Here is a 25,847-nt window from a genome sequence, read left to right on the forward strand (position 1 = left end):
TGTATGATAGTCTCAACCCCCGATTCTTTCTGCAATCCTCAGGAGTAACAACTGTGCTAAATTTGGGGTTGATCATTCCCATACAGGCTTTGTAGAGTCCTCACATTCACAAAAATGGATTCATACGTAAAAATAGATGCACAAATTATATAGAAATATATACAACAGGTATGCACATGTAATATATATTTTGCATATTTTTATCATTAAAATAAGTGGTATCTCACCATACGTGGTCTTTTTTGTTTCAGAATTTATTTGTTCTATTTTAGATAGATATCTAAGCTGCTTCTAATTTTTCTCTGTTACAAACTCTGGAAATAAGTTATTGTTACTGTCCCTAAATACCACTCTAGCTGTATCCTACGATACAGGCAGGCATACAATACTTGACAGGCATACCATTTCAACATTACTTAGTTCTAAACACATCCTATGTTTCTTTTTTACTCTAACTTATTTATTAGTTTAGGTAATCTCTCTGTCCAACGTGGGGCTCCAAGTCACCACCCCGAGCCTGAGGACCACATGCTCTACTGACTGAGCCAGCCAGCCAGGCGTCTCCTCTAGTGTTTCTACAAGGAGCTCGGGGGGTAACATGGAAGCCTGGAATCTCTGGGCTGGAGTTAAAGCTTATGCACCTTCAACTCTGCTCTTCCATAGCAATTCTGGGGGTAGCTTATGAAATCCTATAAGAAATTATGTTGGGAATTTGTACAGATCAGTTTAGGGAGATGTGCCAATTTTTTGATATATGTGTTCCCATCAAGGAACACAGTCTCTCTCTCCATGAGTTTAGGCTTTATTTATGGCAATAGCTGCATTCAGATTTTCTATTTCTTCTATGATTTGGTTTTTGTAAGAAAATTCCATTTTGGGGGCGCCTGGGTGGCTCAGTGGGTTAAGCCTCTGCCCTTGGCTCAGGTCACAATCTCAGGGTCCTGGGATTAGGCCCCGCATCAGACTCTCTGCTCAGCGGGGAGCCTGTTTCCCATCACCCCCCTTCTGCCTACTTGTGATCTCTGTCAAATAAATACATAAAATCTTTAAAAAAAAATTCCATTTTGTTGAAGCTTTTATACTTACTGCTATAACATTATTCATAGCTTGCTCTTATGCTGTCTAAATCTTTGTCTTCTCTGTAGTGATACATCCCTTTTTATTGTCAATAATATTAGAATCAATATTCCAATATTTTCCTTCCTTCTCCAATTCATCTTAACTAGAAGTCAGTCCGTTTGACCAGTTTTTTCAAAAAGCCCACTTTTCAGCTTTGTTGATTCTATTGTTGGTTTTCTATTCATACACCTCTGTTCTAATCTTCATGCATCTTCTTTGAATTTATTATAATTCTGCTCTAATATTTATTATCTTTAAAAATCTTTTATTCTGATTTTTTTTGACTTAAAAATCTTATCTATAAATACTTCCCTGTGAATCTCTAAAAAATACAGAATCCCTCCTCCCTTTTAAAAAAACCCTAACCACAGGGGTCCCTGGCGGGCTCAGTCGGAAGAACATCCAACTCTTGAGGCATGAGTGAGTTCAAGCCCCACGTTGGATGTAGAGATTACTTAAAAAAATAAAACCTTAAAACAAAAACAAAACCAGAATTATCACTATCGTGGTGTAAAAAGTCAAATGATTCCTAAACAGTATCTGACGGCCCCCGTGTTCAAATGTTTCGGACACACTGTCAGTTAATTCTGAGTCAGGCTGACAACAGTTCACACGTTTTCCTTTTTCTAGGTCATTTGTTCCTCTAGAGCTTCCCCTTGCTAACAGAGTTCCTTTTGTGTCACTCAGCGTTCTCTTCTGTCCCCCGTAAACATGAGCAGTCAGATTCAAAGTCTTGATCAGATGTAAGTCCCCAGGGGACTGGGAGTGAGGACAGAAGCCTCCATTAGGTGGTCCGTCTTTCACTGTTAGCCCAGATGTTTCCCTTGGGGTTTTTTACTCTTTACTACGAGATACATACATCCCTAAGAGTGGCTCTTGTTCTTTCCTTTTCTCTGTCAGCATTCGTCTGTAGAAACAGAGTAATAGGGAACGGAGCCTAGTTTCCTCTCGTACCATTTCAATTGCATCCCACAAGCACTGATGTGTGTACCAGTTTTCATTTTTCAATTCACACCATATGAGTCTCTAATTATCGGTTTCTAAATAATCGCACTGTGGTCAGAAGGAACCTGTATGTACGACTACAGGGATGTGCTGGGACTGGCTTTGTGGCCTGCTGGAAGGCAGTGCATATAAACAGTCACCATGTTTGCAATCGCTGCCCGGAAATTCTCGAGAGCAGCAAGGTAAGGATACTGCGCCCTTCCTGGGCAGGATCCTTTACTCTGCTGCTTCTGGAGAGGAGCCTGCTTTGAAATTGTCTGTGCACTAGTCTGTCCTTTCTTCCCATGACCGTGTCCCCTCCTCGAAAAGCAGTTCCTGTCGACTGGAATTTCTAGATGAACTGGTTGAGAATGACAATCAAACGGCCAACGGAGAGACCACGGACGTGGAGAGCATGGACGTGGGGGTGCCTGCGCCCTATCACACTGCTGGGGGACATAGGAAAATCCATCAGGGCAGCGAGGACAGAGCAGCACGCAGCCAGGACCTGTCGCTGACCCTTCCACCCTTATTATCAGCTACATTCAGTTTACATCTCAAGGACGTGACCTCCTGAAGAGAAATCCGGAAGGCTCAGGTGTGGGACGGTCACTGCGGTCCTGGGTGTGTTTCCCAGGGAGAGAGGAGAGGCTTGCGTGGATGCCCACGCCAGGAACCGTGAGCCCAGGTCCCCTCCCATGCGCACCCCAAGCCCTGAGACATGTCCCGGAAGCAAGAGCCTCGGCAGGGTGCTCACGTTATGAACGTTTGGGGTGCTGAGGCTCCTCCGCAGGTGCCGAGCCTTGGTGGACAGCGCTTCCTTGACCGTGACCGCCTGCAAAGGTCAAAATAACAATTGTTTCTCTCCCCCTGATGACAGACAGTATTATGTTTATTATGGACGGTTTCGAAAATACAGAAAGACCCATCATTTCAAGCCCACGCTCCCTCCCGTAGCTACAGAAGCTGGACTCTTATGGTACCCACTAATTTCTCTTTCCTTAATCTACCAAAAACGCTTTCCATACCTAAAACCAGGAAAACTGCTGAACTAAGAACAGTTATGTGGTAGATTTTTTACAGAGGTAGACAGAGAAAACAGAGAAGAAATAGTCCTCACGAGAGATCTCATTTGCAAAACGACCACCAACTTTTATGATTTGTGTTTTACTCGCGCAGCAATTCCGGCGGGACTTCCGCGAAAGGCAGGTCTTTCGAACCAATGCCGATCTCAGCCCACTATAGTTGCTCTCGACGCACTTTCTATGAACGCACTTTCTGCTTTTTTTTTTTTTTTTTTAGATTTTATTTATTTATTTGACAGAGCGAGATCACAAGTAGGCAGAGAGGCAGGCAGAGAGAGAGAGGAGGAAGCAGGCTCCCTGCCAAGCAGAGAGCCCGATGCGGGACTCGATCCCAGGACCCTGAGATCATGACCTGAGCCGAAGGCAGAGGCCTTAACCCACTGAGCCACCCAGGCGCCCCTTTCTGCTGCTTCTACACATGACAATTCCCGTCTCAGTCTTGCACTGCCTAGTGAGTTAGCTGACTGTCCTGCTATTGTTGCAGAAGTTAACCTGGACCCCCTAAAATTAGGGGAACAGTAAGAGCATGTGGCTAAGCATATGGACACTGGATTCAAGTCTTCCTGGTTTGCCACCGACTTTGTACCAACTTCTTAGCGGTGTAGCCTCAGGCAGGCTAGCTAACTTCTGCTCGCCTCGATTTTCTCACTGACAAAAGGGAATTTTAACAGTGTCTATCTCCATCGAAGGGCCATTTTGAAGATCAAATGAAAGAATGTATCTAAATTACTTGGGCGCTGGGCTTCAGCAGAAGGTGCTGAACAGAACGCAGACATTATTTCCATTTTGCTATTCTGACACAGTAACTACTTTGAGGAGATTGCTACTCTCCTTCTCTGACAGATGCAGAGGGAAGCTGTTTGGTAAATAAATTCATCTTTGTCCACCCAGGGGGGAGGCTGGTGCTCTCGCCCTCTGGTCCAGATGCTGCTGTAACTTGCCTGCCGGAGCCGTTCGAGGCTCAGAATGTTCTCCACCTGCAGCACACCCCGCGTGTACTTCTCTATGTAGGTCTCCCCGTCTGACGTGCCTTCATTCTCACTCCTTGCTGCCATGAGAGCCAGTGTCTCCCGGTCCTCAATCTCTTCTGTTGCCTGAAGGGACAAGAAAACAGTGACAATACTTTTTTTTTTAATTACGATACTTTCACGTGAATAGTATTTTTATCCAAATTGTAGTGAGAAAATGATTTAGAAGTTCTAAGAATTAACACATTCTCCAATATATCTATTTCAGTATTTTAAAAAAGTAATATATATATATATTTACCTTTGGTATATTGGATACTATTTCATAGGTTACACCACAGGAATAAAATATATTCTTCAATGATATTCTCCTCTTCAGACTCTGCGTGAAGCTCTAGTAAGAAAGGAAAGCTGAATCAAGTGATGTGTAATACATTTAAATCATTTGGCATTTTACAAATTGTAGAAGCATAATCAAGTACTATGTTTCTGATACACATAAGATATTCAGAAAAACAGAACTAAAAAATCCTTGTCTCTGGTCCTGGAGGACAGCAGTGTCCATCTGTCATCTGGGGATTAGATGACAGAATCTGTAGTCCATTCGGGGATTTGGGGTCCGTTTTTAAATAACGATTTATTTTTATTATTTTTAAAAAGAATTTATTTTGTTTATTTATGAGAGTGCACGCGAGCACAAGCAGGGGAAGGGGTTGAGGGAGAGGCAGAAGCAGGCTCCTCCATGAGCAGGGAGCCCCATGTGGGACTCGATCCCAGGACCCTGGGATCACGACCTGAGCGAAAGGCAGACGTTTAACTCACTGAGCCACCCAGGCGCCCCTATTTATTTATTTTAGGGAGAAGGACAGAGAGAGCAAGAGAACGTGTGGGCACATAAGCAGGAGGGACAAGAGGAGAGAGAATTTCAAGCAGAGTGGGACGTCAGCTGACTGTGCCACCCAGGCACCCCGTGATCTGACAGGGTTTAATCAGTCTATCCTCACACGGGAGCAAACTGGAGGGTCCATTTTGTTGGCAGCACCTGCAGGATGAGATCTGGGGAAGCAGCAACGATGTATTTTGGGCCTGGCCCTTGTCCTGTTTTGTCACGAACCTGCTTGGACTTGGCACTTAACCTTTTTCAAACAGTGGCATGTCATAGCTCCACTGCCTCTTAGGATTATGGGTGTCAAAGTCAGCCAAGGAGGGACGTCTCTCGTGGGTGACATCTCCCTGTGCTGGCCTCATGCCCCCTCATCGGGGGTCAACAGGAATCGGACTGTAACTTGGCTATGTGGTGACATCTTGCACGCCCACTGTCTCAGCACCACAAAACACGACTTCATGAGAGGGGGAAGGAAGAAACTTCCAGCTCAGGTAGGCAACAGCAGAATCAGGCCCCGTTACTACCTGTTTGTTGTAAATATTGGCCGCAATCCGTTTTCGTAATACTAACTCCATAGCAGCCGGGTGGCTGAGCTGGACCGTGGTCTTCACAATTAGGTAAATCCTTTCGTTCTGCGGCGTGACCCTATTCAGGTGAACGGAATCATGTACTGAGGAGTCCCAGGAGGCTGTGGCTGAAACCTAAGGACAGGAGAAGGGTGGGGGACACGGAAAAGACCCAGCTCAGGGGCTGCGGTTTGACATTACAAACGAGAGCAAGAAGAGACACGCAACCCCACTGAATCATATGTTTCTCCTCCCTTTTTCTGAGCGAAAACACACACCCAACTTTTTCAAGTCCCCAGTCCTCTCCCCCAAAGCAGACCAGAGTGTCTGACGGAAAGACAGGCCCGGAGGCAGGTGCGCTCATCTGACACCCAGGAACGGAATGGTGGGGGTCAATTACCTCCTCATCACTGTGCTTGATGATGGGCAGGTAGAAAAACTGGCTGCCGTGCTCCTTGGGCAGGATGGAGTTCACGCCGGATGCGTGGGGGCCCACGAGCTGCTCGTTGGCACTGAGGTCATCGGCTGGCCAAGTCCGGGGCACAGAAACAGAAGTGGAAGGAAAAGTCATTTTTTAACCAAGCACTGAATTCTTAAAAATATGCTTTCCACAGATGATGTTTACACGTAACGCACTTTCATTTTTTTCTTTTCTTTCTTATCCCACAGTTGGAACAGAGATGCTAGTCCTCACTGTAGGTTTTATCCTTTCCAGAAACCACCGTGAGAGCCAAGAAGGCACCCCATAAGTCTCCAATAAAATGGACAAATATACTCCATATGCAGTCCTAGGAGCAGAGATTTTCACGACAAAAACACAGCTGAGGCTCGGTGGTTAGACTCTGAGGTCAAATTCCTTGTGTAACCTGGTGTCATACTTATGTCCCACCTACACAACTTACACATGATCAGAGATCTGAACAGCTCAATGACCAATCTGGAATCCAAGTTCCAAGCACTTGGGAGAAATATGGAGTTCATCTTCTTCCAAAGCTCTACGCCACTGGGATTCACAAATTTCTCTGCGTGCTCATCCAGCCGTCTCGTGTATCCCTCCAATAACCGGGAGCCCAACACCTCATGAGGCGCATGTCCTACTTCCAGGCTCTTTTTTCCAGGAAGAGCCAAAGTCACCCTCCCTGGGTCTTCCCTCCAAAAGGAAGGTTTCCAGGCTGTGTTTTGAGATTCCGGGGGCTGTGCAAAGAGCCTGCCTGAGCCCGCCCATCCCCCTGCTTGGCAACTCGGCCTCTGTAGGTTCCATTTAAGATTTCATTCTGAAAATGGATTTTCCTGCTGAAATACACGGAGGTCCATCATTCTTGGTAGGTTCAATCCAATCGCTACCACAAAGAACAATGAAGGGTTTACAGTGGAGCCATGTTCTGGCATTGGCGCTACTGGGGAGCAAACAGCACTAATCAGAAATGCAGATTCCCAGGGCCCTGCAAAGCCCAAAGATTCAGAATCTCCAAGGGGGAATTACTTTCTCAGGTAATTCCTATGTCCATTAGCGTCTCCTAACTGGAACCGATTTAATGTTTTTTTGTGTGTAGTTCTTAATCTCTCAGAACTCTCTTTTTAAGACTAAATATCCACTTCTCTCTTCTAGTGATGCTCCACGTCAAGGTTTATACATTTGCTTGGACTAAAAACGTCACCTAGATACAGCGTGTGAGTAATGAGAGAAGTCATTTCAGGAATCAAAAATCAGGTGGGTCTGAAGAGATTCCAAACCTAAGTGACATGTGAGGGCCCCTGGACACTGGGGTCTGCTTACCATTCAAATCAAGGAAGAGAACCGGTATATGAGTTTCCATTCCAGGTGGTGGGACCCTAAATTTAAGAAGAAAATTTAATCATAACAAAATACATGTTTTATATCTTCTTCGATAACTGAACACCACAGAGGTGTGGGAGTGGGAAAGAACCACTGGGGGGGTAGAGATTCTATTCATGAAATATTTGCACATTCCTTTCTTTCTTTTTTAAAAGATTTTATTTGAGAGAGGGAGAGATAGAGTCAGAGAGCATGAGCAGGGGAAAGAACAGTCGGAGAGGGAGAAGCAGACGCCCACTGAGCAGGGATCCCAATGCGGGCCTCGATCCCAGGACCCTGAGATCATGACCTGAGCCGAAGGCAGAGGCTTAACCGACTGAGGCACCCAGGTGCCCCTATTTGCACATCTCTTGATGTCCCTGTTAACACGGGACTTATGAGAATTATGTGACTTCCATAAAGAACTACCAGTTATATAAATCAAATGGAATTAACTGAAACAAAGATTATTTGACAGCTTTTTAGAAATAGTCCTAGTGATGGGAAAAAGGGAAGGGACGCTATTTAAGAGTGGAGACAGGGCACAAGATCAGAACAGAGGAAGTAAACAAAAAAGACAACACTGAAAAAGCTTAAAGCAGGAGAGAATGAAAGACATATCAAAGGAGGAAGGGTTGTTTACGAAAAAGACCAAAGCAGTGTTTTATTAAAAACTGGCCTATATAAATTTGAGTCACCTGGGGGGAGGGGGTGTGTGGTGGCTTTGGAAATGAGAAGTCCTGGGTCCATAACTACTCTTGTGAATCAAAATAACGGGGGACAGGACCCAGGTCTCCACATTTTACAAACAGTCAAGATGACCTGAAGTTTGGAAATGGCGCAAATGAAAGTGACTGGGTAAGGAGAAGGACTGTCTAGACAGGACTTCAGGGAGCAAACAAGACTGGGAATAAGGGGGCGGTTTGCAACCAGGGGGCTGGCAGGCAGATGGCGTGGGTGCCCTATAGGACTTCGGGACAGCGGGAGAATCTGCAAGGGACAAACATCAGGTTTCAAATTATGTGCCAGCAAATTCAGATTTTCTGGTTTCAAAGTATTATCAACTCCATTAGACTTCCCCTTATCATTCATTATGGACACAACACCGCTGACGTTTCCGCGGGTACCCTAAAGAGACTACCTGGGCACGTACACCCTCTGTTACTAGCAGTCTGATTTCTCCTAAATGCCTACGACATATTGTGATAAGAGTGAGAATGAGAATAAGCAGCAGCAGCAGTAGTTACCACCTAACAAAGGGTGTTTTTAAGATATTATCTCTAATCCTTTCAACAGTACCAAACACAAGGCTCCATTTTTTGATTAAGAATAAAGCCTCAGAGGGCGCCTGGGTGGCTCAGTGGGTTAAAGCCTCTGCCTTCGGTTTGGGTCATGATCCCAGGGTCCTGGGATCGAGCCCCACATCGGGCTCTCTGCTCCGCGGAGAGCCTGCTTCCTCCTCTCTCTCTCTCTCTGCCTGCCTCTCTGCCTACTTGTGATCTCTGTCTGTCAGATAAATAAATTAAAAAAAAAAAAATAAAGCCTCAGGGGTGTCTGGGTGGCTCAGAATGAGTTAAGGTCTACATTCAGCTCAGGTCATGATCTCAGGGTCCAGGCTTCGAGACCCTCTCCCTCTGTTCCTCCCCACTGCTCGTGCTCTCTCTCTCTCTCTCTCAAATAAATAAAATCTTAAAAAAAAAAAAAAAGAAGCCTCGGAGAAGTTAACGACATTCAACACTTGAAGAGCTGCAGCTGGAAACTAAATCTGGACTTGGGTGACTCCCGAGCCTGGGGCGCCGTGCCGTCACCGACGCACACCGGGATAGCCGGACCAATCAGCAGACTGACCACAGTTAATTTAGCGCTGGGACCTGACCACGCTAGTGACCAAACTGAAAAAGAAAGCATACTCCAAGAAGAAAGCATGTTTTCTCCCCCTTCAAGTAGACTTTGGAAACACCCTTCTTTTAAGGCAAAATAAGAGAATTTCTGGAGACGAGGAAACCTTGTCCAAGTCGCTTGTTTGGAGAAACTGAGGTGCTCCCCGGCTGCTGGGAGAGGAAGCTGGCTGCCGTGCGGGAGGAAAAGGGGAGGGCAGCATGGGGCATGGCTGGTCTTTCCCTGAGCGGCTCACGACACTCCCCACGGACTGTGCCAGTCCTGCAAAGTCCCTCCATGACTCCGTCAGGCCACTCACCAGTGGGCGGGCGCCCCGGGGACCCCGCTGCCCGGTGCGGGCACCAGCACGGCGTTTCTCTCCTCGGTCAGCCCCACCCACTGCTCCACAAGCCGGGCTTCCCGCTCCACGTCGTCCTCCGTCTTCTCTGCAGGACGAAACGAGGGGATGAGCACCAAGACAGGGGGAAAGACAACTTCCAGACTTATAATAAATGAGTTTTCACTTGGTGACATCCCAAGGGGCTTGACCATCCATGATGTTCTGAAGGAGGATGGGAGGCTTCGAAGTTCCAGCCTGAGCCCAGAGAGGCTCGGGCTCTCACCCGGCGGCCCTCTGGGCCGCGACATGGAAAGAGCATCAGGACGGGGATGAGAACACAGGTTGTTTCCTGGTTCTGTACTCTGGGAAATTATTCGACACCAGTCTGGGCTTCCTGATCAAAGAGGGCCTCTAGTAACCAAGTCCACTCTATTCGCTTGTTGGAAAGATCCAGTGCCATAAAGGACGCGACACTGCTTTATAAAACTCGATACCACCACGCAGAGGATTAAAACATGCCACACACCACTCTGTAAAACTAACTTTATTGTCCTTTACGTTCCTGACGAAAGAGATTGTGTGGAACATATTCTGAAACCCTCTGATTCACAGCTGCGCCCTGGAGCTATCTGCGTGCAATCAGAGTGAGTTTCCACGAGCCGGCTGAGCACCCAGAATGCTGAGCCGAGATGTTTTACTGAGCGGGGAGCTTCTGCTAGCTTCTCCCTGAAACAGATGAACACTCACCACGTGTCCTTTGATGCAGGACCCACCACAATGCACGGATCATCACACCGGGGTGAGACACTACGAGTTTGCAGGACACACGTCTTCCCCGGAGCCTCAGCTGCTGGCAGCATGAGCAAACCAGCAAAACCCCTGCAGCTGCGTGGCCGTGAGGGGAGCTGCAGGCCAGCCTCAGGCCCACCTGTACCCCCCTACAGGAGCTGGGTGCTGACCGGCCACATGGGACCCTAGAGTGGCCGGCAGTCCCAGTCCGGAGCCCGGAATGCCTCACACTGCCGTGTCGGTTCTGACTACATTTGCATTCGTCAGAACAGAATGCAAGTCTAATGTCACAGTTCACGTAGAGGCTTATGAATGTTTCTTACTTTCCAATTCAATACCATGCCGAAAGCATCACGACGATCTGTAATTGCTACGAGGTCAGAACACAAAGACAGTACTGTCCGACCGAGGGGAGAAAACCACCTGCCGTCACTGTCTAGAAGGGGAAAAGCCACTCCCAGGGAAGAGCGTAATCTCACATACCTTTTTTATTGCTGACTTTTTTAATTTGCTCATCTAAGTACTCTCGTCGTTTGATGAGTGCGTCAGACCACCTCTCTCTCACACAGTTTAAGTCTTCTTCCTGACACCGGGGAGGGAAAACATTTTCCTGTAGAATACACAGATGACTATTTCTTTCTTTTTTTTTTAAAACAAAGATGTTTACATGGATCAGGAAAGTTTTCATTAGGAAAGGCCATTGAACACCACTGCGCGATTAATATGCAAGAAAGCAAAGGGGCCTCAGAAACACAGCATGCTGATCGAGGAACCCATTACTCAGAAATCAGAGCCCCTGGATTGCCAAAAGGATAATTACACTCAAAAGCAAGAGAAGCTCAAACTACTCCAGCTGTGGGATGATTCTTACATGGGGTGTGTGTGTGTGTTTCAATCAGAGCTATTCATTTGAAGGACATGTGGGATGATTCTTACATGGGGTGCGTGTGTGTGTATTTCAATCAGAGCTATTCATTTGAAGGATATGTGATTCCAAGCAGAAGGACACCATGAACAGAGCCTAAACCACAGACCAGCAAATGGAATGGAAAAAAGAAAACAGGCATTTTCATAGTTCATCGTTCAATGGCCTCAAAACATGTACTTTCTGAAATGCAAAGAACAGATCAGCAGAGAACCTTTCAAACTGGCTGCAGAGATCTTCCCCCCCGACCACGGCCCTAAGGGTCACCAAAAATCTCCCATGCAAACACCCAGCATGCAGTCAGCCATGCTTGAAGAAGCAGCCATTGGGACTCTCTATGCAACCATGAACAACGTGGCGGGAAGCGCACAGACAGCAGCAAGACATGAGTTAATGGCATGGCTGAGATCCAAGGGGAGACTGGGACGTCCCCTGAAGTTTGTTTACGTTTGCTTGTTTTCTTAGGAGAGTAATGAGGGAAAGAAACCCATCAATTCTACTCAAAATGCTCTCTAACGTGCCTAATTCCAGTCTAACCCTTAAGACGTGACATTAAGCGCAGACGGCAGAGGACTTCTGAGGCTCTATCTACAATGTCCCCACAGTTCACATTCAGGAAGGCACCCGGGGAAACTGTGGAGAATCAGTACAAAGACTGGGGACCGAATCCAGAACACTTCACCTTGATTTCCTGCCTTGCCTGTTCCTATCCTCCCACATTCCATGACAGCAGTCTAGCCAGTGTTGATGAGGTACAAGTTCACAGGTGCCTTTTTAAAAAAAATCTAAATTTCCATAAAGAAAAGGCTGAGACTTAAATTCTCCAAGTTATGGATCATTAAGCTGCGTCCTAATGAGAGAAGAAAGCTGGCTAACCCCAACTAAACTGTGTGCATGAAATGTTTTCCATTTCCTATCCAGCAAGAGACTTTAAACTACAACCCCATATTGGAATAATCCTACTCTCTTGGACATGAGGCACAAAATGTAGTTTTGCATAGAAAAGACAAGGTCTGACTTAAGATTCATGGATGGATAATTCCCCGGTTTTAAAAATCGTTAACTGAATACAGTGATAACGGTCTGCTTCGCAAGTCTTTACAAGCCAATTCGAGACAGCACAGCAGCGAGGCAGTCTGATCACACACTTCGAACGGACAGAGAAATCTGTGGCCAGAGTACTGGATCCCCGATTATGTTTAAAGCAAATCCAAAGCGAGGGAAAGACTGCACATTCTTGCTTGATGGTCCTGCTTCCTCCTCCCTGCCCTCTGCTGTGCGGGTGCTGGCCATGAGCAGTAGCTTGTGCCCCATGCCACAGAAGGACAGCAGCAGTGATACCTGGTAACTATCCATATCACCGCCATCCTCCTCATCTCTCTGGTAGGAAAAAAATAAACACAAAGGACATGCATTTTGTTTCTCGAACAGCACACGGGTAATTCTTTAAGCGTAACACACACATTACAATGGACAGCACACGTATCGCCACCAAAATAAAACATTTACATGAACCGCAAGAAAGGTTTAGTGGATTTATTAATTTACCTGTCTCTAATGAAGAATTTAAGTTTGGTTTTGTTATGTTTTTAATAAAGAAAACCATTAAAAAAAACCAACAACCCGCAAACTCTCTTCACTGGGACTAGGAATCAGCCTCATTGGGCCAGGTCTTACCCTATCGTTATGCATTTCGGGGTGGGTTACCTGAGATGTGGAACGGACTCAGAAAGACAAAATGTCAGAACTAGACTCTACTGCCCAGCCTCTTAGTTTAGCCATGAGGCAGCCAGGGCCCTGAAGGATGAAATGGTTTAAGGTTTAACCCAAGGATCACACAAATCATGGCAGAGTCAGGACTGGAAGTCAGGCTGCTAGTCGCCTCACTCAGCGTCCTTTCCCCCCGCACCACACCACATGCACTGAGGGAATCCTCACAGACAAGAGCCCACTGGGAGCCTGAGTCTAGTCCCAGACAGGGTTCCCCAGCGTACGACTGTCTCAAGAGCACAGCCCGCCATGCTGGGTATTGGATCCGCTGTTGTCCACTACTGATTATGTTAGCATCAAACCAACCAGCTGAGAAAAATGAGAACTGTCTTAAACCCATGGCAAGAGTTTACAATTGTATAAAGTAACAATTTTGGCAAAAAACATTTGGCAAAACAAAATCACCAGGTTGAAAATAAAAGGATTGAGACAGGTTTCCCTAGACAGAAGAATAAAAAAAAATTTCCACTGGTAGGGAATAACCATCTCTAGGGAGGCAGGTTCTATGCAAATGAACACTGGCCCATGTAATAATCCTCTTTCGTTTTTTCCACAGTTATTGGAGGGTTAATATTCAAACAGGCAGTGAAGTGGTCTAGTCATAAAAAGACAAACTTTTTTAAGCGCTTTAAAAATATAATTACGTTACTCTCATATGTAAGTATACTTCACATATACTGCTTTTTGAAAGTGCTCTAAAAATACAGTTAAATGTATTCTCTGTATAGACATCAAAAATCCACTTTTTAAAAAAAAGTTTGGAACACACTGTTATCGTTTGAATAACTAACTTACTAAATGCATGCCTAATATGGAAGTAATTTTTCTTTTTTTCCTTTAAGATTTTATTTTTTAGGTAATCTCTATATGCAACATGGGGTTCAAACTCATGACCCTGAGGTCAAGGGTCCCATGCTCTACTGACTGAGCCAGCCAGATGCCCCCGAAGTAATTTTTCTTGACTTAATCCCCACATTATGGAATAAAGTACAAGTAGCTCAAATTTATCAGTTATTTTTTGGACTAAGGCGATCCTCCAGGCAAAGACTAAGGAGAAGCAGCCTGAGCTTTCATGATGTGTAACTTGTGAAATCAGCATATTCTGGACTGGCATGGGCTATGGCATCAGAACATTTCTGAAGTATTATGTCAACAAAATAAGTTCTGGATGTGACCTTGAGCATGAATGCAAAGAAAATTAAAAGCTTTAAAATAGTCACAGTTTAGGGAGCACCTGGGTGGCTCAGTCAGTTAAGCATCCGACTCTTGATTTCAGCTCAGGTCATGATCTCAGGGTTGTGGGATCGAGCCCCACATCCGGCTCTGTACTCAGCAGGGAGTCTACTCTTCTTCCCCCTCTGCTCTCTCTCTCTCCAAAAATAAATAAATCTTTAAAAAATCTTTATAAAAAAATGAGCCAGTTTTTATATTGATTGTTTTTAAGTAAGCTCCATGCCCAATGTGGAGCTCAACATGGAGCCCAACATGGGGCTTGAACTCACAACCCTGAGATGAGATCAGAGTTGAGATCCAAAGTAGGCCGCCCAACTGACTGAGCCACCCGGGCGCCCTGAAACAGTCACAGTTTAAATCTGCACGACTGGTACTGTGTTCTTTAAAGAGCATTTAGCACTGGGGGAAGCATGAATTTTGACAAAAATCAGTTTTAACTCAGGAGGTAGAGCAGTTTTAAAAGTGCAAATAATCCATCCTCGTAAGGTTCCTCAAACGGGGACGTGTAGTCAGTTGAGGATCCCTGCTTTACCAGTCATGACTTAGGGCTCAAATTCAAAGTTCTAAGATCAGATTATGAAGCCCCCAAATTTTAGTATAGCCTGGGATCTCAGGGAATTATTAAGTCTACTTCATCATTCTGGAGAAGTGAGGAGGGGAACTAGAGGTTTGCATTATCCCAACGAGGTAACCAGGAAGGCCGTGCTAGACTGAAGAATCCAGGTCCCCTTGGCTCTAGGCTGGTGACCTTTCTCCCAGGCCCTGCAGCCACCCCCAAAGCTGACAGCCGAGGGAGGGACTGAGCTGGGATGAGAACCCACACAGCCCAATTGCCCACTCCACACATGAGGAGAAGTCTGGCAGAGAAGTCTCCCCTAAACCAGCAGACTGTCCTCATGCCTTCCTTCCTACTATCCCTGGCTCTGAGAACCAGGTTCAATTCTGGCCTGGGTGGGACAGGAAGGCGGCATTTGACAGAACTATGCCTCCCTAAGGGCTTGTGGGCCAAGCCGGTGTTCCTCCTGGCTTTCAGAAAGTCTTTGCCTGAATGCCAGGGAGTGCAAGGAAACAGAGACAGAAGATGAATCATTCTCAAGATGGGCTGGGCCTCTGCCCAGACTACACAGAGAAACGTCACAACGGGGAGTGCTCCCTCCCTCGTGTGGCAGGGAGGGAGGCAGAGATCGGCGGGCTGATTCCTCCCAGTCCCTAATTCATACCTGACAGTGACCTGGGGGCTCAGTGGGAAGCACATGCCTTCTTTTAGGTCCCTGCAGACAAGTTCCTAATCTTAAAGTTTATTCTCACGGAGCAATGAAGAGCTGGGACTGGTAACATGAACGTCAATTCTTTGATGTTTTCACCTTTCACGGTTTACCAACATTTACTTATTTATTTAAAAAAATAATCTCTACACCCAATATGGGGCTCAAACTCACGACCCCAAGGTCAAGAGTCGCAGGCGCCTCCCACTGCGCCATCCAGGCACACCCCCCGCCCCAATCTTTTAATTTTTTCAAAATGAGAACAGAAGATTTAGTAAAAGAGGACTTAATGGACAAAAAGGATCATGAGGACAACTTTTAATTGAAACATGAAAAAGAAAGCTTTCACAGGACTGTTTAACTCTGCCAGCGTACGGGGGCAGTTTTGTATTCATGAGAGCGGATGGGGCCAGGCGGACATGCCAAATGCCCCCACCTATCTAGAGCCCGCTGGAAAATGGAGTCTGCCAGAAGCAGATGAGTAACACGGACCCATATGCGTGTTTACACATAAAATTATTATTAATCGACGCTAAGCCAGCAGAGTCTTTCAAATCTCATAAAAAAGGCAATGGATGGAAATGTGAAGGGAGGGTGCCGATCGTGAGGTCAAGTCAAGGAGTGCTGTCATATTCCCCAAAGGTCTCCATCCCTGGCCACTGGCTGCCTTCCCTGCATTAACCGGGCCTCGCTGGAGGCTACCTCAATCCGCTGGTCTCACCTGGTAACTGTCCAGCCCTCGCTGCAGCTTGGTGGACCGAGCAGTGACGCAGCCAATGGAGACAGACAGGATGGCCTCGACCATGAGCGGCAGCGTCCCGGAATGCTGCACGGGTTTCACCGTGACCTGTACCCTCCGGGAATGACCCTGCAGAGGGCGGGGGCGTTGGGAGAGGGGCATGACGCGCCAGGGGGCGCCAGGAATGGGACCAGCAAGGAGCGGGGGCAGAGGGTAAAGGAAGGAAGGAGAACCAGGGAACACAGAAGCCCGTAATTAGAAAACGCCCAGAAATGGTGTGCGAGAGTGGGACAACGAGAAAACACGAAACAAACCAAACTGCGCCCAGCACCTGTCTGAGCTGGAAGATGCCTCCCGTGTTGACGTCTTTGGCCTGGTGGAGCTCCACGGACGCGTACTCCCCCAGCTCGTTCAGCTCCAGTATGGAGATCCACATCTCTATTCGCCGTGTCACCTCGTTCCACCTGCAAAACCACGTCCCAGTGAGCGACGACGTCACCGCCCAGCAATGTTATGAGCCGCCATCCCCAGAGCTCTTACTACGGGCTGGGCCTCGTGCTGTCACGTCCGTCTTATTTAACTCTCAAAACAATTGTATGGTAGAAGTCTTTCCTCTTTATTTATTCTTTTCAAGATTTTATTTATTTGACAGACAGAGTCACAAGTAGGCAGAGAAGCAGGCAGAGAGAGAGGAGGAAGCAGGCTCCCTGCTGAGCAGAGAGCCCGATGCGGGGCTCGATCCCAGGACCCTGAGATCATGACCTGAGCTGAAGGCAGAGGCTTTAACCCACTGAGCCACCCAGGTGCCCTCCTCTTTACTTTATTGAGGTAAACGTATATTCAGTGAAATGTCCACATTTCAAATGGAGTTTGATGAGTTGTGAAAAGGCACACACCTCTCACTACCCCACCATCTGCCTCTGAAAGTTTGCTCATGCCCCTTCCCTTTCAATACCGACAGCATCCCACAGCAGCCATATAACCACAAATTAGTTCTGCCTGTTTCAGAAATTCACAGAGAGGGAATCACTAGCGCGTACTCTTTTAGGTCTGATCTTTTTGGTTCAGTGTGATGTTTTTGTGATTCATTCAAATGGGTTTCCACAGTCCTCTTCCTTGTTATCAGATCTGAGTAATATTTGTTACATGACCAGTAGTACCATTTGTTTATCAAATGTTCTCACACGTTTGGGTTGTTGGCAGTGTGGGAATATTACAACAAGAACTGCCACGAACATCTGTGAACAAGTCTATTTATGGACTTATATTTTCATTTTTCTTGGGGAAATAGCCAGGAGTAGACTGCTAGGTCACAGAAGAGGCAGAGGATTGAATTTCCAAGAAAGTATCCTCCTGGGCAGGAAGATGGGCCAAATTCCCAAGAAGAGGAAGCTTGTGGCCAACAGCATCTTCAAAGCTCGACAGAACGAGTTTCTCACTCCGGAGTTGGCTGAGCATGCCTACTCTAGAGCTGAGGTACAAGTTACAGGAACCGGCACAGAAATCATGACCTTGGCCGCCAGGATGTACAAAGCCTTTGGTGAAAAGGGCTGGTGGATCTGAGAGCCGACCGTGGTGGTTCAGCAGATGTCTGACTTCCCCGAGGGCAGTGGAGAGCTTTATGCCAAAAAGCTGGCCACAGGAGGTCTGTGTGCTGTCACCCAGGCCAGGTCTCTGAGTGACCAGCTCCCAGGAGACCCTGCTGTGTGGAGGACCTGCCCCAGTGTACAGTGCTTCATTGTGAAGAGTGGGGCCAAAGAACAGTAAGAACAGTGAGGGCCTGGTGTCCGGGAAACTCCGAGGACAGAGGGCTGTGGCCAGGCTGATGATTGTACTGGGGACCCTATAACCTGCTGCTCAGACAGGGTGTGCCAGGCATCAAAGCAAAGATCATGCTTCCCTGGGACCCAAGGGATAAGACGGGCCCTTAGAGGTCTCTGCGTCACCATGTGAGCACTGGGACCCCAAAGATGAGACACTGCTCACCACCTCCGCCATGGAACAGAAGGGCGGGAAGCTGGAGCAGCTGCCATGCCCAAGCCTGCTCGAGCAGCACAACACAGGCTCCCTGGTAGCTGGACCCGGCGTCCAAGTATTGCTCTATAAAGACTTTTATAAAATCTTCCCAAAAAGGAGGAAAAAAAGGGAAACTATCCTCCTGGTTTTTTTTTCTTTCTATAACGTTTACAGTTTTATTTCACATGGAAGGTTCCGATCCATCTCAAAATACGTTTCATGTATCGTGCAAAGCCAAGGTCAAGGTTGGTTGTGACCTGGGCAGACAGGTGGTTGTTTCCGTCCTGTTTGTTGAAAAGACTCCCCTTCCCGCATCGAACACCCTCCATGCCCGCTAGCTCCTTTTATCGTTCCCATTTCGCCAAGGAGGAGGCAGGCCCGGGGACTCCTCCTCTTACCCTCTGGGCTAGTGCCAGTCTCGAGCCTGCGTCCGCTCAGCCAAGTACACACCTGTCATGCAGCGTCCTCGTCTTCGCATGGAGAGAGTCGACTTCCCAGATGGAGCTGCCGTTCCCGGCACAGCGGTGGCCCCACACCTCAATGGCCAGGGCTCCGTCGGACAGGAACTCCAGGAGCTCCTCCGTCACCGTCACCACATAGTCCTGAGGCAAGAAGGAGCAAGGGAAGGGCAACGAGAGTCACGCACCGAGCGGTCTGCGACATTTCCCTTCTACCTCTCTGTGGGGTAGGGACCTGCTCTGGAGGTGGTTCGTCTGATCCCAACCTGAAAACCACCTGTGCTGCTGCAAAGACCCGGAACCCTGGCTCTTCAGACTGACAAGGAAGAGGGGACTGGACGCAACCCCGTTGTTGAATCAGGACGGACACTGACGGGAGCGTCCTGTCCCGCATCCCTGTGCTTGTGAGGTGCGGAAGCGAGTCTGTGTCCCCCACACCTGGTTCCTTGCCGTTCTGCAAGACCACTCAGACCACCCGCCGCCGCAGACTAATCAGCACATCCCAAAAAAGAACGTCTGATTGCTCCTTGCTATGGCTTGGGAAACTGAGGACAGAATTAAATTTCCTATGATTATCCTCATGATTCTGTGCTCTCGCTCTCAAACACGCCCACCCCAGCTCCTTGTCACTAAATGCAGGCAGAGGAGCGTGAGGAAAAGAAGGCTGAGCAGACGGAGGAGTATGGAAGCACCGGAACAAAGCGGCAGGTGGGGGACCCAGCGGAGTGTCTTTCCAGCAACATCTTAGTGATGTCTCTGGTGAAGGTGATGCTGCGGCTCTCATTTCTGGAAAGATCCGTGCTCTACTGGTTTAACATTCTACTACTTATCTTCTCATTTATTGTATTCGGAGACAGAGCCAGAATTTTAGAAGGAAAACAAACTAATGATCCATTAGGACAATCTATACATCTTACTGATGAAAACACCCCAAAGTCACACAGTGAATCAAGGTCACAGTGACTCCAGGTCTCTGCGACTAGTGTTTGTCAAACCAGTGGTTAATTAGAATGTACTTAAAATTCAGGCTTCATCCTTCCACAGGAATAGCTTTGTGGACCCAAAGAAAGATGGGGACTGCTTAAAAGAGTATTTAGGCAACAATAACCAAAAAATAATAAGGATTTTGAGAAACAGACTTGGTGAATATAGGTGAAAGAAAAAAAAAAAAGTGGATCATTTGTTTTCAGAAAAAGACAGACTCGACAGTCTTTTACCTATGTGAAATCTGATAGGTGTAGAGCCAGAAAGAAAAAGCACAATTTCCAAAGGAAGGGGTCTGGGTACCTGTTAAGGACTGTGCAAGGAAAACCAAAATTACAACAGAAGGTAGCATGTGTCTCTCAGAAACAACCTGTGGGCTGTCTGACGTCAAAACCAGGAAGGGTGGCTGACGGTCACACGAGGGGCCAACCAAAAGCCACCAAAAATTCACCTTGTCTATTGACATTTTCTTTAAAAACTCATATGGTGCATTAGAATGCGATGCTAGGAGTGCTATCCCATATTCCAAAGAATGAGAAGAGGTTCATATACATTAAAGGGTATAATTCTGCAATATACATAACATGACCATATTTTTTGTTAAAAAAAAAAAAAAACTTTCTGAAGATGTTAGGCATGCATGACGGTAAGAGACCGTATCTATGCCCATTGCTGTGTGAACATCACACACAGATAAAAGTCGGAGGGCACAGAAAATAGTTTATCTAAATATGTACAAACCGTCACAAGCCGTTACACCTCTAGGGCCCAAGACTTCAAGGAGAGGCCTTTCAGATTTTATTTTAAACACTTCCCATCTGAATTTGTATTGAAGCATATTTTGAGGTTAAAAAGTGCAACAGACATATTACACTTATTAAACATTCTTGTGGGGGAGCTTCTAAGGTATAAGAAGAGTTCTGAACGGCCACCAGGTCCCTTGTCTCTGTGTAGCCCATCTTGTAACAGCGCCCATACCTTACAGTGAGAGAAGGTCACGGTGTACTGGGCATCCCGGGACTGAGGGGAAGGCACCTCGGGGTCCACCACCGGGGCCGCCACTGTAGATTCACACTGGTCCCAGAATGTGTATTGACAGAAGACAAAATTTGAGAGGTTTAAGGGAAGCCCAGTTGCCTCTTTGATTTTTACCTAAAGAGATAAAAATAAAAAGCAAAATAATTCTGATAAAGACATTACCCGATGCATGCTTCCTTCAAGTACTTCTATTTTAAGAGTCAGAGACGAAATACATAAATTGGTTATTCGTTTGACATCTGAAAACATCTGGCACGTGAAGGGTTCCGCTTATCGTCACGACGGCACATGAGCCCGGGAACAAAAGCACACAGCCTCGCAGATTTTCCTAGTGGCTGAGTTTCTGACACAGATACTACCTTTACTGGAAAAGCACAATTCACTGAACAGTATACACTTCCTGCTCGCCAAAGGCACATGGACTTTTAAAATTTCATCCACTGGCATCAGAAAGCACGCTCTACTTCTGGAGAAAGGACTGCCCGCCGCTGTATTTATGGCCACAAAGCTTAACATTTACTACGCTCTAGGAAAAACTCCCAAGATGTTCTGCCGAACTGCTGTGGATGAATGCAGTCCCTTATGGCGCCCGCCTGCCCATCCCGTCCTCTCACCCGGCAGGTCAGCTTCCTGACTCGGTGGATGACCTCCCCGCTGCTGTCCACGACCTCAAGGCTCCCGCCTTCGCTAGAGTTCTCCGAAGAGTCATCCTCCACCATGCGCTCCGGGACGGTCCCCGTCACGCGCATCACTTCCACGTGGAGACGCCCAGCAACCTGCAGCAGGGAACAGAGCACCTGTGGGTTAACAGGCGTCCCGTGGCACAAGCCTGATGTAGGACAGACAGCACGCCACCAGATCCCCGGGCCACTGCTCCGGGACAGCTCTGGCGACGGGATGCTCACCCCTTCCACAGCCAGCCCGTTCGTTCCATCACCTGCGCGAACAATCACCCTGCCTGACTCGGAGCCAAACTCACCTCTCTGACACCTCCCTTCTAGAGCCATCTTCATTCTCATCCCTCTGTACTGAAGGATGTAAAGGCAGCTACCATGTTCTACCCGGAGTGGTTATCTTACTCCATTCATTTACTCTGCTATCAAACACCTGCCCTGTGGGAATCCTGGGACAAATGGTACAGATATGTGCAGGCTGTCATGGGTTAAATTGATCCAGGAACCAACCGTGTGCTGGAACTGCACGCAGCACGACTTTACAACAGTAAACCAGAAGGCACGGTCGCCCGGCTCCTGGAGCGTCTACTCTCCTGGGAGCAGAGCACGGGTATGGGACTCACGCTGGGAGCAGGGTGGAGGTAGGCTACGTGGTGCGATGAGAGCCACCCCAGGAGGAACGACGAATACAAGGACAAAGTTATAAGGAGACCCTTCCTTTAAAACTGCTCCTCCCACCCCCAAAGGCTTAACATGTCCTCAATATCCTGGTGGTCCTCCGGGTAGGTGCTAGATGAGCAGGGCCCCTCTTGCCGCTGGGTGCACGGTACTGAGTTAAAGGACAAGGATTATCCCGCACTTGGCATCCTCCAGGGCTATAACTGGCCAAGCTGTCTTTCATAACACGGGGTAAGGTTGCAGCGGCTGGAGTTGTGAAGGTGACACGTTCTGCGGGTGCTGCTGTCGTCTTAAATAGTAAGGCTCTTTTTTAAAGGTAGTTGGACCCAACTTCCACTGGCAGCGGAGACCTGAGGAATTCGTCGATGGACTTGAATGAGTGAGACCAACATGGAGGAAGCCGTTAGAGGAGGGGGAATGGGAGAAATCGGTTTGAAGACAATGGTTCTCAGGATTTTTTTTTTCAGTGGTTTTTGAGGATCTACTACATTTTTAGTAAAATTGCAGAGGGATGAAAGACCCACCTAGACCCTGGCATAAGAAGCCCCGACTAAGGGCAGAGTCACTGCACTCCTTTGCCACAAGAGCTATGGCCATTTTTCACATGGGAGAAAGCACCTCCGGCCCGCTGGTCTTCTAGAGCAGAATGTCCCCAGGGCAGGGGGGGGGGGGCTACCACATGCAGCACATGAGCTGTGCAAGTACACAGCCGGGAACCTGGGCTCTGTTTCCTGGCTCACTGTGGGCAGAATGGCATCCCATCCACAGGCTGCCCTAAGGACCACAAGCAATAACTAAGTATTTCAAGTCTGCACGTTATGGAAGGGAAAGCGACGGAACAGCCTTGTTGCTAAATTTAAAATAAAAACATCACTTGATGATAAATGGATAAAAATAAAAAAGTGTGAACCTGACTATTTTCTAAAATGTCTTAGGCCTACACTGAGGTTAATACAAGTAAATAACAGAAATGGGAACCATTTTGTTTTCTAAAAGATGTTAAGCTTGTTTTCCTGGAATACTTTAGCTTTCAAAATAACGCTCCCAAGTTATATCTTGTGAAGACCATGTAGGGGCCGGGGAGGAATTTGAGTATATTACAAACATAAGACATCAAGGGAGATAAACGGGGATGGAGCTGACTCTGGTTTCCCAGGGATTTCTAACTTGATTAAAACAAAGAAAAAAAATTTGTGAACCATAAATTTAAAAAAAAGTTATAATACTCTTACATGATTTTAATCTTATAATCTTAAAAAAAAGATTTAATTTTGATAGTTTCTATTAATAAGAGCAGAGAAGAATGTGATCCTGATTATTCACCGTAGTTTCCTCCGAGGATGGCTTATCCTTACCTCCCCCTGCTGGCTGATGATAGGAACCGCATACTGAAGTTTCACATCATAGAACAGACACTCCAAGAACACATTAGCCACGCCAATTAAGTTGTGATTCTCTTGGGCTTCGTAGAAAGGGTCACCTCGTTTCCCATAGAGACGCTTTGCCTGATGGGTGGGAAGGGGGGCAGTGAGGTAGGGGAGGAGGAAACAAAACACCAACTTGGGTAATATTATTTAAAACTAGCATTTAAAAATGTTTAAAAGAGAAAGCATTTATCCAAAGAAATTAAAAAAGCAAAATTACAATCATGTTACAAAAATAAAATGTAGCATGTGGGAGGGGCTTGATAGCTGGGGGGGCTACATGATGTCCGTGTGGAGAGGTCTTTCTTAGTTACTGCCTCTCTTCCCTCTGGCACCCAGCGTACAGCCTTTTTCACTCCATTCCCTTTGCTTTGCCTCATTTCCCTCACTGAGGGTCCTTTTCCATTACTAATATCCACAGAAACGGACTGTGCTTTCTAGAATTATTCTTTGTAGTCTCCCCAGCCATGACCACAGCTGGGGGAGCATGAACAAATACGAAATCCAAGCTGGTTCCAAACGTGTGGGTTTGTCACATCATTGACCAAAGACTCTGGAATCGCTTTGTTCTATTTCATTTCACCTGAAGTGTAGCAAAAACCCTGCCAACTGAGAATATGTCATGTGCTCTCTTCATTTAGTTCCTGTCCATGTGGACATCGCATGTTCAATGACAAGTTCAATTTAGCCCCCTTTCAAGGTCACTGCTACGTCCTTTTCTAGTATCAATGTCTAAAGCACGACTGTAGCCGTGCTTTACTCGCAGCCATGCATGTGTGCGGTTTTTTTTTTTGTTTTTTTTTTTAGAGAGAGAGAGAGATCACAGGTAGGCAGAGAGGCAGGCAGAGAGAGGGGGAAGCAGGCTCCCAGCTGAGCAGAGAGCCCGACATGGGGCTCGATCCCAGAACCCTGAGATCATGACCTGGGCCGAAGGCAGAGGCTTAACCCACTGAGCCACCCAGGCGCCCCCGCATGTGTGCATTTTGACGGTGAGAGCACTTACGCTCTGCCCTTTCAACATGGTCAAATCTCCTTGACATTTTGCCTCTTTTACCTCAGGAATTTTTTCCTTCCATTCTTGATAAAGGTCTCTCATGTCAATTAATTTATTCTCCAGCTTCTCAATGGTCCAAACTTGGGTGCCCTTTCCTTTCCTCCTCACTTGTATAGCCGGCTCACTCACGATGCCTCCCCTCTGCGGAGTGAAGGGAAACAAAAACACACAACAAACCAAATGAGCCTTGTTTACAGCTTTTTGGATTGTTAAAGCAACAGATGTTATTGTCAAGCAACAAGTTTGAAAAAGATGCATAATGTATCCAGAAAGAAGATGAAATTCTACCCCCTAGGGCATATGCTGGCTTATTTCCAACTAAAATGAAGAAAGACTGATGAAATCTTCTGTGTATACCCCTGCCCATGCTTATTTTAATCATAAGCAGAACCAAACAAAACTGTAAATCTCCTATCCTGATCCTCTCTCCACAGCTTTTATATTATGAACATCTTCCTGTGTTGTTAAATATTCCTCACAGACATGATTTTTTTTCTTTTTAAAAAGATTTTCTTTATTTATTTAAGAGAGAGAAAGAGAGCACGAGCGGGGGGTGGGGAGGGAGAAGCAGGCTCCCCGCTGAGCAGGGAGCCCCACATGGGGCTCAATCCCAGGACCTGGGATCATGACCTGAGCCAAAGGCAGAGGCTTAACCAAGTGAGCCACCCAGGGGCCCCTCATAGACATGAATTTTAATAGCAACATAGAAATCTGTTATTTGGATGTACCATTCATCTGACAAATTATGATGTTGTTCGGCATCACGGCTCTTTCAAATTTTTGCCATTATAAAGGCCATTATGATAAGCATCCTTCTACAAAAAGCACATCAATTTTTAAAAAACTTCTATGATTGTGGACTTAAGACGAATTTCTCAAAGAGCTGCTTGGTCAAAGGAGCAAAATGCAGAAAGATGAATGAAATACTCCCTAACTCATTTCTAGTTTGTTTGCCGGAGGGAAACATAAACAGGCGAAAATTATTTTCTTTTGAAGTTTGTCCTTAAAGGGAAAAAAAAATTCTTCAAGTTGAAATGATGGTAAACTTCCCAGTGACTGCAAAAAGTTGTTCTGTGTATAAAAGAAAGGTACTGGGGCGCCTGGGTGGCTCAGTGGGTTAAAGCCTCTGCCTTTGGCTCAGATCATGATCCCAGGGTC

General features: G+C 46.7%; 1 protein-coding gene across 1 annotated transcript in view; it reads right to left on the reverse strand.

The window, feature by feature from the left end:
* Nucleotides 1-25,847, reverse strand: part of LOC111156723 (kinesin family member 13A) — a 207,015-nt gene that overhangs the window by 12,978 nt on the left and 168,190 nt on the right. Inside the window, exons 19-34 of the mRNA XM_022517767.1 lie at nt 24,690-24,830; nt 23,567-23,716; nt 21,474-21,635; nt 20,800-20,973; nt 18,830-18,981; nt 16,695-16,827; nt 16,346-16,492; nt 12,698-12,736; nt 10,915-11,014; nt 9,622-9,748; nt 7,386-7,441; nt 6,009-6,133; nt 5,567-5,743; nt 4,458-4,550; nt 4,130-4,282; nt 2,861-2,938 (exon numbers count right to left, since the gene is read on the reverse strand). Of these exons, the coding sequence (XP_022373475.1) occupies nt 2,861-2,938; nt 4,130-4,282; nt 4,458-4,550; nt 5,567-5,743; nt 6,009-6,133; nt 7,386-7,441; nt 9,622-9,748; nt 10,915-11,014; nt 12,698-12,736; nt 16,346-16,492; nt 16,695-16,827; nt 18,830-18,981; nt 20,800-20,973; nt 21,474-21,635; nt 23,567-23,716; nt 24,690-24,830 (2,007 nt within the window). The remainder of the gene's footprint in view (nt 1-2,860; nt 2,939-4,129; nt 4,283-4,457; nt 4,551-5,566; nt 5,744-6,008; nt 6,134-7,385; nt 7,442-9,621; nt 9,749-10,914; nt 11,015-12,697; nt 12,737-16,345; nt 16,493-16,694; nt 16,828-18,829; nt 18,982-20,799; nt 20,974-21,473; nt 21,636-23,566; nt 23,717-24,689; nt 24,831-25,847) is intronic.

The sequence above is a fragment of the Enhydra lutris genome, unplaced genomic scaffold (genome assembly GCF_002288905.1).
Source record: "Enhydra lutris kenyoni isolate GAN:26980312 unplaced genomic scaffold, ASM228890v2 scaffoldscaffold48, whole genome shotgun sequence".
NCBI lineage: Eukaryota > Metazoa > Chordata > Mammalia > Carnivora > Mustelidae > Enhydra > Enhydra lutris.